The following is a 16,305-nucleotide window of genomic DNA, read 5'->3' as shown; positions in this document are numbered from 1 at the left end:
ATTCACAAGTTCCAGACAACCCTTGGGCAAATAAACTTAACCATCATATCAGGTAACATGTGTTCACTCTGTGCATTAGAAAGCTTTCAAATTTCAATTTTAGAATTCAGGATGCAAATCTGGAGAAATAAGTTCTAGATGGTAATTTAATGCCTGTTTTCTCAGCTCAAATCTGCTTCTGCAGGTAATCTCTTCTGGATGTCATAACAAATGGAATTCACAAACTAACATACTTTTTTTCTGCTCTTATGAACAAAAATGTTTCCATATCACAGCCATTAACTTCCCTGTTTTGCTTTCACGGTGCTTTTCAAAATCCCATGTGTCAATTAGGCGTGGGCAAGGAGGCACTTCTATTATCATATTTTATTTTCATTTTCTCTTAGAGAAATTCTCTGGATTTTGAAAAAGGCAAAGCCTTTCAGAAAGCAGAGGTTATACTGCAAGTAGAAGATACAGCTCTTCTAACAGGTATCTCTGGTAGTAGGTTGAAGAACTCAAGAAGTCTCCTCCACCTGAAGAAACGTTCACTCACTTCCAAGAGATCTTCTTTAATGCTTATGACTGGAATAAGTCTCTTAAAAAGAGATACTACACAGAGCTTCTCCTTAGAAGAACAATCCTGAAAGCAAAAACTGATGCAAACCAAACAAGTACATCTGAAAGCTTGTCACTGACTTTCATTGCAAAGCAAGAACAGCTTGTGACCTGATGACAGCATTGCTCCAATAGGGAATTTGAGCCACTGTGTGCTAGTTGAATGCAAACGTTCAGCAGAGCTGCGTATGGAGCAAAAGCACAAACAATAGCCAGCATTTAGACAGGAGAGCCCATTGCTGCATTGAGGATGCAGGGAGAAAGGGGATGAAGCAGCAGGATGCAGCTCTGGAACCCAAGTAAACACAAACAGAGGCAATGAATCCTATTGTTTTATAAAGAATTATTCTTCTGACAACCGCCTCCTCCTCCCACCTACCCCCAGTTACCAACACTGGTACTGTCTGGAACAGAACAAAGCGTGTGGACAAGGAAGTAACAATAAGATACAGTCTACTTGAGACTAATAGAACCTCCTTGGATGCTGGCACAGAATCTTTCTACAGCATCCAAGAGGCAGTGTGCAGGTAAAAACATACAAGAAAGTGAAGCAGAGAGCACTCAATGAGATGCATCCGCAAGTCCTGAGGGAACTGGCTGATGAAGTTGCCAAGCTGCTGGCCATCACATTTGAGAAGTCATGGCAGTCTGGTGAGGTTCCCGATGATTGGAAAAGGGGTAACATTACCCCCCTTTTTTAAAAGGGGAACAAGGAAGACCCACAGAACTACAGGCCGGTCAGTCTCACCTCTGTGCCTGGCAAGGTCATGGAGCAGATTCTCCTGGAAACCATGCTAAGGCACATGGAGAGCAAGGAGGTGGCTGGTAACAGCCAACATGGCTTCACCAAAGGCAGATCATGCCTGACTAATTTGGTGGCCTATGATGGGGTTACAGCATAGGAGGACAAGGGATGAGCAACTGATGCCATCTACCTGGACTTGTGCAAGGCATTTGACACTGTCCCGCACGACATCCTCCTCTCTAAACTGGAGAGACACAGGTTTGATGGATAGCCCACTCAGTGGATAAGGAATTAGCTGGATGGCCACACTCAGAGAGTGGTGGTCAATGGCTCTATGTCCATGTGGAGACAGGTGACGAGTGGTGTTCCTCAGGGGTCCGTATTGGGCCCAGCCCTGTTCAACATCTTTGTCGGCAACATGGATAGTGGGATAGAGAGCACCCTCAGCAAGTTCACTGACCACACCAAGCTGTGTGGTGCCGTCGACACGCTGGAGGGGAGGGATGCCATCCAGAGGGACCTTGACAGGCTGGAGAGGTGGGCCCATGCCAACCTCATGAAGTTCAACCAGGCCAAGTGCAAGGTCCTGCACCTGAGTCATGGCAATCCCAGGCACAAATACAGGCTGGGTGGAGAATGGATTGAGAGCAGCCCTGAGGAGAAGGACTTGGGAGTGCTGGTGGATGAGAAGTTTAACATGAGGTGACAATGCGCTTGCGGCCCAGAAAGCCAGCTGCATCCTGGGCTGCATCAAAAGAAGCGTGGCCAGCAAGTCAAGGAAAGTGATTCTGCCCCTCTACTCCACTCTTGTGAGACCCCACCTGGAGTACTGTGTCCAGTTCTGGAGCCCCCAACATAAGAAGGACATGGACCTGTTGGAGAGGGTCCAGAGGAGGGCCACAAAGATGATAAAAGGGCTGGAGCACCTCTCCTATTAGGACAGGCTGAGAGAGTTGGGGCTGTTCAGCCTGGAGAAGAAAAGACTCCAGGGAGGCCTTATTGTGGCCTTCCAGTACGTAAAGGGGGCCTACAGGAAAGTTGAGGAGAAACTCTTCAGCAGGGCCTGTTGTGATATTACTAGTGGTAATGGTTTTAAAACAGAGGGAGGCAGATTCAGACTGGACATCAGGAAAACTTTTTTTACAAAGACCACTTCTTCCAAGGCTAAGCAGAAAACTCTACTTCTCATCGAAGAAAAGGTTCCTGGGCTCCATCCATTTGAAAAATCTTCTGATGACCTTCTCTGGTTTCCAATGATTCGAGCTCTTGGAGTTAAGGAAATCAGAAGCCAGAAGTAATCCTATATTCCAGAGAGTCTAGAGATGCAAAGGGCATTTCTTGCATTTAAGATCTCTGCCTTGTAAGGCTGCATTTACATCAGCACCTTGGTTTTGGTTCTTGAGAGAGACACTGACAGACTTGAACAGACAGGAACTGAAATACTACTTAAAATAGCAACATCTTGCTTTTAAGTTCTCCAAATTTAAAAACATTGGAACTTCAGCATTTAGCTTTGCAAACTTGCAAAACCTGGGTTTTTTTCCACACACCAAAGGCATCACTCTTCTATCAGAAAATATCAAAAAGGTGGCTGGCCAAACACAATGTGCAACACACACTTCAGCATTTACCTTCCAGGGTATCAATTTTGACTCTGGAAAAACTCAGCAGACTAAAGCAATAGTGTCTAAAAGACAGTCAGTTCCTCTCCTTCCTGACACGGTCTTTATGGGAAACCAACTGAAGGTTTCTTGTTTCCGTAATTATGAAGAAAAATTTGTACAGGACCACCCACAATTTTGCTGTATTCCACACCAGACTGTCTTCAGAATTCTGTAGATCTTTGCATCTTAATATAGGGAATTCTGAGACTAAACAAGGTATATAGAAATGTTTCCTAAAAAGAGAAGTAATGCACTTGAAAGACAGATGAAAGAGAAGGAAAGATTAATTTGAAGGGAGTGTGTATGAAAGCAAGAGATGACAGAGCATCAGGTATCTGAAACAGAAAAAAAAAAAATAGGTGAAGAGCATCTTTCCTGAGAAATAGCTGAGAAATAGTGATGTAGATTTTCTTTTTTTAAAAAAAAAAAAAAGTACGCACTTCTGTAAGAGACAGGAAGAGGAGCAACTGCTTTCTGACACAATGAGGTGAAGGAATGAGAAACACACAAGAATGAACAAGACTGTTTTCTGAACAATTGTAAACAAACTATCAAATACATTGTGGAGGAATACATATATTAATAGGTCTCCCATGACTCTGGAACCAGTGCAGATGACTTTGAATTGTTAGATCACAGTTCACTATGAACAACATGGCATCCTATCTCAATCTTCCATGAATTACAGTCAGATAACTGAGATGTCAGCTAATCAAAAGCACTATTTATAGGTGCTTCACACACAAAAATTGTAGTCTTTAAAATAAGAAGCATGCTTAATGCAAATCAAAGCAAGCAATTCTGAAAGGCAGTATGAGACGACAGAACAAAGACCATTCAAGTTGACCTCAGTGGTCAAAGTAAAACTGACAAGTGTATTTCAACTGTTTTTAAATGCAGCTAAATAAAGGTACTTGAATGGATTGATCAGAAGATACAAGGGACTTCAATATAAAGTTTCAAAGTAAAGATCTTTCTCATTTTAGAAGAGATTATCAAATGGAGGAGGAAACAGCAGCTGTCCAGGCAGATGAACATTGTAAAAAAAAGTCAGCAGCGACTGTCAGTAGCAGTAAGATTTCTCTCCCAGTTGAAAGGCTGTTTCTTGCAACAGAAAGAGTTGATCTTACTTGTACAAATTAGTTGGCTGTTCAAAGGTACATTTCTTTTCATCACACAGGACACCCAATTCAAGCCTTCAGCAGCACTCAGTCGAGCAACAAAGAAGTCATAGAAGGTACTTTTTTTTCTGCTGTATTTAAACCTTCCATCAATAATAGCACTTAACTATATTCAGAAATCCCTTTATTAAATACATGCTACCTCTGTGATGTTGGAGCAGTTTTATACAGATAGCTAAACTTGGCTCACTATGACCAACAAAACTCGGACTGCTACAAAAAGAAGTAAGCAACTGAGAAGCTGGTCAAACGTGTTGGCTAACTAGCTAAAATCCACCAAAAGTTTTAGTTCTGTGTCATCTGGAAAATGAACTATGTTGTTAAAGTTAATAACAAAAATAGCTACAAAGAACACATTTCCAACACTAAGAATACACCAATTAACAATGAAACAAAGATAAAAAATAATCTAGTATCAGACTGAGATTAATGACTAAACTGGTTAAATGATCAATGCAGCAAACGGCTTAGAATGTTAAAATGAGATCCAAGTTAAATGTTACTAATTTCATTAAACAAAAACACAACAAAAGCACAGAAGTGTACCAAATAATTCAAATCTACTGGCTGGAGCCAGTTTAAACCATTTGACTTCAATATCAAAATATTTAAGTCTGAAACAACTCTAGATTTCAAGATTGCATAGTGATTAACCTTTTCTAACCCATAAGCAATCTAAAAACACAAGAATAAAAAAGCAAACTTTGTACTATACCAAGCCAGTGCTCTCAACTACTGTTGACAGCTTTAATTTTACTTGAAAAAAAAATTAAAAGTGAAGAATAAAGCGTGGCACATACCATTAAGGAAAAGAATCTTTAATACGATGAGGGCTCACAAATTTGCAGACATCTTTTATACTCTTCTGGATCTGGAATTTAAATTTCCATTACATCAGCAAGGGAAGTTCCACACATTGCTCGCTACCAGGCCAGCCTTTACATGGTGCAATTTCCTTTTCCCAGTTAGTAGGACCACACCTGCCTGGAAGTACTGGTGCTTACTCTCAGATGTTCAGAAATAGCCATTGTTACAAACTGCTTGATTATGCACACAAGGCAAGGCTTCTCAAGCTTAACCTTGACTAGGGGGCTTTCCTCTCTGCACCCATTTCTCATTCTCTCCCCTTCTCTTTGCCCAATCATTTAAAAGCTGATGGGAACAAAGTTCAGTTCTTGTAGGGTTTGATTTTTTTGTAGGAGTTGTTTGAGGGGTCTTGGCTGGTTTGTGTGGCTTTTCTTTATTAAGTCTGATAATTTAAGCAGAAAAGCTGGATACTTGTATTGAACAAAAACTGCAGTTCTGTAGTCTCACCAAAATACAGCACCCAGACTATTTCATAGGAAATTAAGATGGTCTTGCCTAGAGTGAAGGATCTTGATTTGATATTCTTCCATAAAGCTGCTGATGACAATAAGGACATATTCATAAGAAATGGTTGATGAAAAAGGAAAATATCTAGGTAATCAATCTTCATACATAAAACATTCAAATACGTTTTCACCACTCTTCCAAAGCAAGTCATTAATCCTTAAATTTGGAAACATAAGGCCAAAGCTAAAACACTTTTATATAAATGTTCTGAATTTGACAGCAAAAAGTTTTTTCAACTTTGTCATAATGAAACCCCTAAATAAAGGCATCTTTTTCTGGACACACTTTGGAGTTGCTGACGTGTCTTTTTACAATGGGAAACAGACAGAAGAGCATTAACAGCTCAATAGGAGCTCGGCGAGACCTCACAGAAAGAACAGTAGGAATGAGAAAAACACTGAAAAATTAAGCGGAGGTCTTGCTGCTTGACAGTTTTATATCTGCCACAAGGATATAAAATTTTCCAATGCTGCACAAGCCTATCACAGAAAAAAAAAAATCCACTCTGCCAAGTTACCAGAGTATTAAAAATGGGTTTTTTTGCCAGTGGTGAAGATGAATCAGCAACCACAGATAAAGGACATATTCAATTTAAACCTGACATGAGAATTCTTAGAGAATGGTTTTACATTCAGCTCAAAAATGAAAAGTTCTGTATATGTACATTTATACTCTAATACTTCTGCTACATTTAACTAAAACCTTTTATAAATCTAGCTACGAGTAAAGATAGTGCTACATACAAAGAGAGACAGGTTGACACTGGTAGTTGATACAGCATGGAATAGGTCCAAGAACTTCTTCCCAAAAAATCAAACAAAAATAAACAGGAAAACACTCTAAAGTTATTTTTGTGTATGTTTGTTTTGAGACCTCATTATCAATTAAAAGCATCGATGTGTTCCTTTGTAAACTGACAAGCAAGTTTCTGGAAACTGCAAGTGGAGGACACAACACGTCATGGGGGTTTCTGTTTTGCTGGGGGGGTGTTGGTTTTGAGCTTTTTTTAAAGGCAAATTACTTGTGGGACACAAAACACTTATTTTTAAAATATGAGCTGTGTGACCATTGAAAGCTAATTAAATATTGACAGATGACTGAATGGTTTGGGCTGGAAGGGACCTTTAAAGATCATCTAGTTCAATCCCTCTGCTGTGGGATCAAGTTGGGCCTTGACTTGCACATGCAATAAATCTATTCTGACATTTTTGAAAAAGCATTAGTTCCCCAGGGAGTTGCGCACCACTGCTAACTTTCATCTTCAAATAAATGAATAGACTTACACTGGTTTTGGTGTGAGACGGTTTGAATCATCAGAAGTGATTTAGCTGCACAGTATGAAAGAGTGAGGAGGACATAAAGAGGAACTTTTTCCTTCTGTACAATACGTCTAATGAAATTCAAAGGCAGAGTTCAAAAGGCACCTCTTTACACTGACACCATGCATTAATTACAAGTTAGGGATATTTTCCTCATATAACTGCTCAACTTTCTGTACTGCTTTATCCTTCTTGCTAAAGAGAACTGTTTCAGCACAGACATAACTTCTGATCCACAACTCTAGATAACTCTTTACCCTAAAGCACAAGCACAAAATCTCAGTGACACCCCCACTGGACTGCTATAAGAACAAAGACATTCTTTGCATCCTTTCCACCAGGACGCTCCCTTCTCTCAGCCAAAGTTATGTTAGGAACAAATCATAGCTGAGACATTGCAAGAGTCATCTCACCATACAGCTTTCAAGTGGACATTACCACTGCATTCTCAAGAGCTGGTTTCTACTGATGCTTCTAAATTATCAATAACAAAAAGGAGGGGAAAATGTCAACTCCATTTGCTAATACTATCAATGACTACTGAACTGCAGTATTGCATATTCTCTCATACATAGCGACTTAAAGCTTTTATTGTGTTTCCTCTCCATGTGAAGCAGGCTGTCAGCAACTACTTTTACATTAGCTGAATTACTGAATCTTGATACTCTCCTCTCTTGTTCCCCTCCCCCTAATACATTCTTTCATTATTCCTCAGCATACCTCAGAAGGTAGATAGGCCCTACAGCTAATTCCTGGTTTTGCATTCAGAGAAAATATCCGCTCCCTGGTCCAGGATTTTGTATTCTGTGATTTAAAAAAAAAAAAAAAACAAAACACCATAAATTTTTATGAGCTCACTCTATAAAAAAAAGTATCAGAGCAAAACAACAGATACCGTCTCTGAGGCCGTTTTCTCTCCTTTGATCCCATAAGGGCTAACCTGCTTTCAACACTTTGATGACCTCTAACATTTCAGACCTGAAATTTCAGCTGCTCACTTCACATTACCAAGCTCTCCTTTTTCTCCTCCTAACACATGTGCCTTCCCCTTCAAGTGGGGAAGGAGTCAACACATTATCTACAAGGTCAATGCTGATCTGCTATATGAATTCTGATACGCTGCTGGTAGAATGATTACTAGCAGTATTCTCAAAAAATCCCCTCTAACATCTAGTGAATAGCAATTACAAAAGAAGCAACCTGAATAACACTACAGACAAATTGCATACATTGCATTAGTAGCAGTTTAAACAGAAATACATATGCACTCAGCTTTAACACCAAAATAAAACTGCTTCTAAATAAAGTTTTTTAATTATTACATGTACCTAATTAAACTTGGGCAGAAAAAAAAATACCTTTTCTAGCAGCTCTACCATGATTTTCTACATATGCACTTCTGGTTAGAACAAAAAGGAGCAAGAATTCTGCTGTCTTAAGAAACCATCTATTTTAAGTATTCTCCTCTTTATCCTATTTTCTGATCTAAAAGCAACAGTTAATATAAAAAACAATTATAATGGAGACAATGAGAAAAGAAGGGCTATTTGAAAGGGGCAAGCAGAAGAGATACCAATGTATAAAAAAAGACTGTGCAATCAGAAGTTATTTCCATAATCTTTTACATATACACACATTGATATATTTTATATTTCTTGATTTCAGATCCCTATCTTGATCCACTTGGAAGGCAGCTCTGACAACTTTTTTTGACAGAAATGTCAATATCTCTTGATTTCTAGGGGGAAAAAAAGCTTTGTATCAGCTATTTTTGTATGAAATTTTATACAGGTCACTGAAAATATTTTATCGCAGTTTATGAAAACTCCACTTGAACTCAGACAGTGAAAAGATTCACAGGCTGTATAAATATTGCCACCAAACAACTATAAATCTGATACTGAACAGCTCCAATGCAACTGACTTGTTGTGAGAAATAAACCTACCAACAACAACAAAAGAATTAAAATGAGTAACACCCCACGTGAGGAGAAGAACAAAGACCTTTTACAGGTTGAGGAGGATTTTTACACAACATTTTCACTTTACAGCTGCTTAAAACCTTATGTAAAAAAAAAATCAAAGTGAAAAAAAATAATGCTAATCATCTTTCTTATTTTTTCCTTATTCAGCTGAAACCGTTCAACTGTTTTCCAGGATGACAAGAATGACACATGCTATTCCTATTTAAAAACATCTTACAGCTATTTTGCTGAAAGGCTCAAAAATCCCCACCATTTTGGAGAGGGAACTTAAAATTTGTCAAAGAGCAGTCAAGAACCAAAACCACACCTACTACCTTCCAGGAGCGATTTATACAAATTCTGCTGAGCTCAAGGCTCATAAATGCTTTCTTTTATACATGGCTGTAGAGTTGTTAGAGTTTACCCGCTAAACTCCCCAGGCCTCCCTTTGCAGGGAGCTCTCTCCGACCCCCCGCACAGGGCCACAGGAGTTTGGATGCAAGCGCACCTCTCGCTGGCTGGAGGTCAGTGTGGCCCCACAGGCAGGAAATGTGCTCAGAGTGCTCCCTCTGTCGATGCTTCGATAAGAGGGAAAAAAAAGAGGAAGTGGTGTGTCTGAAACACGTAAAGAGAAGTAGAGAGAGGGGGCGGGTGGGGGGGAGATAAAAACGTAGGGGTTTACGAGGGAAGCAAGGCTGAACCTGAGGGAAGGGGAGAGAGGAGAATTTGGAAAGGGAAAAAAAAAAGATAAGTAAGAAAGGGGAAAAAAAAAAGAAAATTAATTGCAACTAGTACAGAACAATCAGACTCTAACATAGATTCCATTTTTTTTTATCATGTTACCTCTTGATGTAACATTCCTTTGGTGTGCGGTATTTCACAGTAAAGTATCTTTCTCAACCACCAATGTAAACCCATGCAGACAACAGCTGTCTGCCACTATTAGTAATCTAACTGGGTCAAAGGGCACAAGACTGTCTCTGGGTCCAAACTTCTAACCACAGCGACAGCAGAGGTGATCAATGTGTTTTCACATAAACAAAAGCAATGTATCCTCTCTTCCCCTTTACTAACAGAAAAGGCTTTAACAATACCTTGAAAAATACTACGATGAAAAAACACTGGTGATGAAATTGTTTACTTATAACCCGGTGTTTACAAGTACCCTGATGAAGGTGTCAACTGTGTAGTTTCATAGCGGTATTGTTATACAGGACCCCTACCCCATTTAGTGCACTAAACTGTCTGCAAAGACTGCATAGCAGGAAAAAGGTTCTTTCTTCATCTGCAGAAGTCGGAAGGTGTGTCTCGACTGACACAAGGAGCTGCACAACATCAGCTGATTTGTGACGACAGCAGTCAAACAGTGCTTTCTAGAATCAGACTTGTACTCTCGCATTTTCTAAATTTGATAACCAGTACATTTCAAACCAGTTTTTCCCCAAGTAGCTACCACACCTTGTTCTCACTTTGTTTTCTGGATCCCCAGCTTCAGGAGGCCAGTCTGATATGTGGGCATGGGAAAGCTCTTGTAAATGAGACTGAGGAGTTCTCTAACTATATGCAATTCTAAGTATTCTTAAAAAAAAAAAAGCAAACCAAAACAAATCCAAAACAACAACAACCCCCACCAAATCCCCACAAAACACCAACTCTTTATTTCTCAGATATTTAAGGAGAGCGAGCTTCTTTCACTGTATTCACAATTACCTTTAAGGTGTTTGCCTTACCCCACTTTAATATTTAGAGAACTATCACCACTGTTTCACTCAGCTCTCCTGATGAGTCCATTTCAAGTGTAAACTAATTCACTTTAACATATTCTAACTATAATGTCATAGAAGAGTTCATAAAACCTTAATAAAGCTGTATTTCTTATAAGGTTTGGCATACGTACTGTAAAAAATCTTGGGGCCATATGCTGAACTTTACTATACACATATGAGCAATATACACATATATATACACGTACAGGCTTGAATGAGTAACAATATGCAATGACATACAGAAAATATAAATTATTAAAATAGAAGGCATATAAGCAACTTAAAAATAAAAATAAAACATTAAGAATCTTAACAGTGTAGAACACATAAACAATTCACCTATTCTTTTCTGCATCTAAAGTATCTTTCAAAAATTCTAACAACGTTAAAAGTGTTTTCAATAAAACTTTGTTTTCATTTGATATCTCCCAGAAAGATTTTGCTTTCATACTACTCTTATCTTCACTTTCTTGCACAAGTCTTCTATTTGTTTTTAAACAAGGATCACTTAACATTTAAAGATATGAGCAACAACAAAACCCGTATCTACCTTCCCTCCACTCCCATTTTGCAAAGAAAAGTCTGATTGAATTACAGTGATTTGGGAAAGTCATTATCCAAATGAGCTTTAAAGAAGTCAGATGTGTACAATCATGGTCAGCCCCGGAAGGGAAGGGTGACTAAAAGGAAAAAAAGATGGCCTTCACTGCTAAGTTACAGTATTCAAAAACCTTTCTAGAGCTCTATTGACGCAAGTTACTTCACTGCTCCTTTATTGCTTTCCTTAATCTTTCGTACTGTGAAGCTAAAAAACGGCTAATACTTGGACTACAGATTATGCAGCAAATCAGAAAAGTCTGATTTGTATTGCAATACAAAGTTACGAAGGACAAAAGAAATGCACTGAGAGAGGATAAGAAAACAGAAATAACATTTAAATAATTATTTCCTGTGACATGCCCTACCGAAGATTATGAGAGGGCTGGAGCACCTCTCCTATGAGGACAGGCTGAGAGAGTTGGGGTTTTCCGGCCTGGAGAAGAGAAGCCTCCAGGGAGACCTGATAGTGGCCTTCCAGTACCTAAAGAGAGCCTACAAGAAAGCTGGAGAGGGACTTTTGACAAGGGTATGTAGCAACAAGGCGTAATAGCTTCAAACTGAAAGAGGGTAGATTTATATTAGATACAAGGAAGATGTTATTTATTATGAGGGTGGTGAGGCACCGAACAGGTTGCCCAGAGAAGTTGTGGATGCCCCATCCTTGGAAGCGTCAAAGACCAGGCTGGATGGGGCTCTGAGCAACCTGGTCTAGTGGAAGGTGTCCCTGCCCATAGCAAGGGGGTTGGAACTAGATGTTCTTCAAGGTCCCTTCCAACTCAAACGATTCTATGATGACATGACATTGCCCTATTCGGCAGTTATAAAGCCTACATCTCATTACTGCACTATGTTTAAAACCTTGTCTATTGCTACAGAAGACAGAAGTTGAGAGCTGTGTTAGCTAGCAGGCAAACCAACCCTAACAGAGTCTTCTACAATGAACCCAATTAAATGTGGCAGTCCGGGATGCTGGCCTACTGTCAGCAGCATCAGAGTTCATCCAGATCAATACAGCTGAATGAGCTGCATAAGGATGAATGCATTTCAGCCCGAACTGGAGGACTAACTGAAAGTCAATAGTGAAAAGCCAGTGCTTAATCTTGTGGCGTACAGGTACAGCAGCTGTGCATCAGCTCTGATGGTACCCCGCAAACTAATCTCTCAAAGAACAAAGGGATGATTTTTTCCCACTATAATCCCAACGCCACTGTATTACAACAGGTAAAATAGCATAAAATGTCTGCCCACGCAACGCATTATATTTAGGCGTTTTAGTGACACTGCTCTCAGGTTCCTCCACAGCCCAACAGCATTTCCGCTACCCTGCAGCTGGGGGCCCGAGGACATCCAAACGCCGCTATTTCGGAGCACCGTTCGCCGCTGCCTTCAGACGCCGGTCGGCGGGTACAGCCAGGGCTGCCTACCAACAGCGGAGGGTTTCTTTTGTTCCCTCCAATCCGTTATTTTCCGCCGGGCACCGCGCTGGGCAGAGGGAGCCGCGGGCCAGCGCCGCTCCAGCGCGCACCGTTCAGCCAGCCCGCGCCTGGCACTGCCGCTGCCGCCGCCTCGCCCCGCATAATGGGACAATTCATCCCCCCATATCCTCCCGCCGCCCACGCCTCTCTCCCCGCACAGGTAGCAGACGCTGCCCACTCCGGGCCGGGCAACGAGGCGTAGCCTCATCCTCAAGCCGGCGAGAGCCACCGGTGTCACGGGCAGCAGCCGCCCAACGCAACGGCCCCAACGGCCCGCGCGTGACGGCCCCAACGGCCGCCCCCTTGCGGCGGGGCGGGGCGGCACGTTCCCCGGGGCCGCCCCGCGCCCTCCCTCAGCTCTCCCGGCCGGGGCAGCCCCTCGGCCGAAGAAGCGCAACCTGCGCGCCCGGGCCGCAGGTCCCGTCTTGCCCTCCGCCCTCCGTCTCTCCGCCCGACCCGGTGCCACCACACCCCAGGCTGCCCGCGGGTGGCTGTGCCCGGCGGGAAGGCGGCGAAGGGCGGCCAGCTGCTGCACAGGAGGGCTTGTAACCCTGTCAGCCCCGCTCGGGATCACCCACCGCCGCAGCCCCGAGGGGCGCCCGAGCCCTCGCCCCGCCGCCGCAAACCCCGACCTCTCCGCTTGTCACATGAAAACAATTATTGACTCGGCCGGGGGAGGGGAGGAGAAGTTAAAAGCCATGAGGCGGAGGACCGGAGGCGGCCAGCTCCCCTGCCCGTCGTGGCGGCGGCACGCACCCCCCCACCACCACCACCCGTCGGGCGGGAGCCCCAGCCGGCCCCCCAGCACCCCCAACTCGGAACCGGCGGCTGGAACTCACCCATTTATGTCGAGCTTGGGCTTTGCCTGACAGCGGAAACAGGCTTGAAAGTTTGAGGCGGCTGCCCACGGCGAAGGGGGCGAGAGACAGACCGAGCCGCCGCCACGGGAAGGAGAGGCTGCTGACAGAGCCGCTCCCTCCTCCGGCGGCTGCCGCTCTCAGCACCCGGGCTGCATCCTGCGTCCTGCTAGCAGCACCTCGCCTTCCCTCAGCATATGTGTTCGAATGTATTTAAAAAAATAAAATAAAATAAAATAAAAAGAAGAAGAAATCGGGCGAGAGAAGGGGCTCAGCCTTCAGCTCCTGCCGGCCACCTGGATCCCCACTGCCGCCGGGCAGAGCAGCCCGGGAGAAAGCGAGGCCGAGCTCGGTCGCCCAGAGGCTCCTGCTTGCCGAGCCGCGGGGGTGGGCTTCTTCCCCGCCGGCCGGCGCGCGCGGCAGGGTGAGGGTCCGAGGAGCAGCTGGGTCTCCCTGTCGCGGGCGGCTGCCGCTGCTGCTGCCGGAGCGAGCGGCGCGGCGGGAAGTGTCGCGAGACTGCGCCAGAGCCGCTGCGCCGCCTCGGGCCGCCGGGAGCGGCGGCGGCGGGGGAAGGAGGGCGGGGAGGAAGGAAGCGGGGCGGCGGTACCCAGCTGGGGCAGGGCTGGGGGAGAGGGAGGCGGTGGTGTCCCGGGCCCGGCGCGGGGAAGCGGGGGGGTGGCTGCCTCCGTCTGAGGCACCGGCGGGTACCTCAGATTCCTGCTAGGCGCCTTCCGCATGTCCCCCCCCAACCCCGGGGAGCCGTTACCTGCTGCAGGCCGTGCCCCGTCCTGCCCCCGGGGAAAGGCAACGGCAGCTCCGCAGGTGACCCTGGGCTCTCCCCGGCCCTGGCCGTGAGAAAAGGCGGGGGTGGGAAGGCCGGGCCACACCATGGGGAGCTGCCACCCCGTCCCCCATCCCCCTTCCCCGGCTTGGCGCTGGAAGCCGGGAGGGAAGGAAGACAGACAAAAAGATCAGATCAAGAGTGGGGTTTTTTGGTGGTGGTTCGGATAAAGGAGCGGAGTCGCACAGGAGCGGCTGATTGTTCTTTTGCAGGAAGAGGTGAAAGGCATGCTACAATAAAACCGAGCGAGAGAGCAGTTCGCAGAGATGGAGTGACATTTCTGGATAGAAAGGCACCTAGTGAGGCAGGGGAGCCTTCTGCACAGGCAAAGACCACTGGAAGAAACCACAGTAGTAGCAGAGGCGAAGAACACATTAAAAACTATATAGTATAAAATATAAAGTGTAAGTAACATCTTATACAGCACAAAACATCTTCAATATTAATGAAGGGTTAACAACAACAAAAAAAAAAAAGCCTGTTCTCATCTCAGGTAGTTAATTCAGGCATGAAGACAGAAAACTGCCAATAGCATAAGCAATAAGATTTTTGTACTCTTCCTCCTCCTGCCCCTGCTCAAGTACACGAGAGCTTATTTTGGAAAAAAGATGCTGGAGGTTATAAGTGTATAAGGTAATAGATATCTTTCCCAGTGGCACCTGGCTCCTTGGCTATGAAAATCCACATTTTTGAAACTGTGACAGTGGTGAACTGTTTGAGAGGCTTAAGTATTTAGACAGAATTACTGATTCTTGACAATTTTTTTTTAAGAAAACTTTTACTACAGCTATGAAAACGTGCAAGTTACTGATTTACATGCTGAGGCAGCAATGGAACATCAGGACTAATGCAGTTTGTCTTTTCTAAATCTAGCCTTTTGCAAAAAAAAAAAAATTATGATACAACAAAACCTTCACTGAGATAATACTCTATTTTTAAAGTTTTTAAACATAACTTAAAAAAAAGGAAAGTAAGTTTAACTATGGAAAAGAATACAATGGAAATAGGCTGGATGTAGGTGTAGACAGCCTCCAGTTCAGTGTTTCACTGAAAAGTCAAAGACTTTAACCAGCTCAGTATTGTTTTCAGGAATACTGGGGCACCGAGTCACAAACCACTAACAGAGTTCCAAGACTCAGAGGAGAAAGGCAAAGTGGAAAAAAAAAAAAATGCATTTCATCTTCACACACATGCAGAGCATCTTTTAGCCAGTCACACACTACCAGAAAGCCAACATTCACACACACCCCTTAACAAAACAATGCTGGTTTTAGTTATCCACAATTGCTCATTGCAGAAGGACATTTGACCTCTATTGCCTGAAAAAAAAATTACAGGATTAATCCTGGGAAGCTACCAGAATAAGAAGTATCAACTTTAACTTCAGCATTTTGACAAACTAGCTGAAATTGTCAAACCAATCAGAACAAAGCAACATGTCAAACTAAGCAGAATTGATGCAACCAGGTCTGTGAAGGAAGATATTTCTGTTGTTAGCATGGTAATTTTATGAAGTTTGGCTTTCCAGTGCTCCAGCTTTGTAGTTTAAAGGCAGAGGAAATTGTATAACTGAGTAATTTAGCTTGGTACGTACCAATAGTACTATTTCTAGAAGAACTCTTCAGAGCTGATAGTAAAAGTGATAAGGAAAAACACAAAGTAGTTATGTCATAATGTCAGTATTAAAATGCATAGGAGAAAGTAGGAGAAAGCCAATTTGATGGCTATCTCAAACGGATTCCCAATTTCAACTATCACTAAAAATTAATGCATGGAAATTTCTTGGCTTTCCCAAGTAAAGCAATAACACAGTACAGCAGGTTGTCCTTTCCAGAAAATGAAAATAAAAAAAACCAACCAAACAACCTCATTGTAAACTGTGGGGAGCACTGTCATAGCACCAATAAGACTTTGCTTCTCAT

At 43.2% G+C, this 16,305-nt stretch overlaps 1 protein-coding gene across 3 annotated transcripts in view; it reads right to left on the bottom strand.

Annotated features, from left to right (window-relative positions):
- The window catches only part of SH3KBP1 (SH3 domain containing kinase binding protein 1), a 239,903-nt gene extending 225,844 nt beyond the window's left edge, over positions 1-14,059 (bottom strand). For 2 of the 3 annotated variants that reach the window (XM_086767422.1, XM_086767439.1), the window contains exon 1: positions 13,525-14,059. In XM_086767422.1, coding sequence (XP_086623548.1) covers positions 13,525-13,528 — 4 coding nt within the window. In that variant the 5' untranslated portion in view covers positions 13,529-14,059. The remainder of the gene's footprint in view (positions 1-13,524) is intronic. The other variant, XM_086767432.1, reaches the window with a different exon arrangement.
- Positions 14,060-16,305: the final 2,246 nt, after the last annotated feature.

This window comes from Chlamydotis macqueenii, chromosome 1 (assembly GCF_036417535.1).
Source record: "Chlamydotis macqueenii isolate bChlMac1 chromosome 1, bChlMac1.mat, whole genome shotgun sequence".
Classification (NCBI taxonomy): domain Eukaryota; kingdom Metazoa; phylum Chordata; class Aves; order Otidiformes; family Otididae; genus Chlamydotis; species Chlamydotis macqueenii.
The sequence above is the reverse complement of the archived record's forward strand: the minus strand, read 5'-3'. Positions and strand labels throughout refer to the sequence as shown.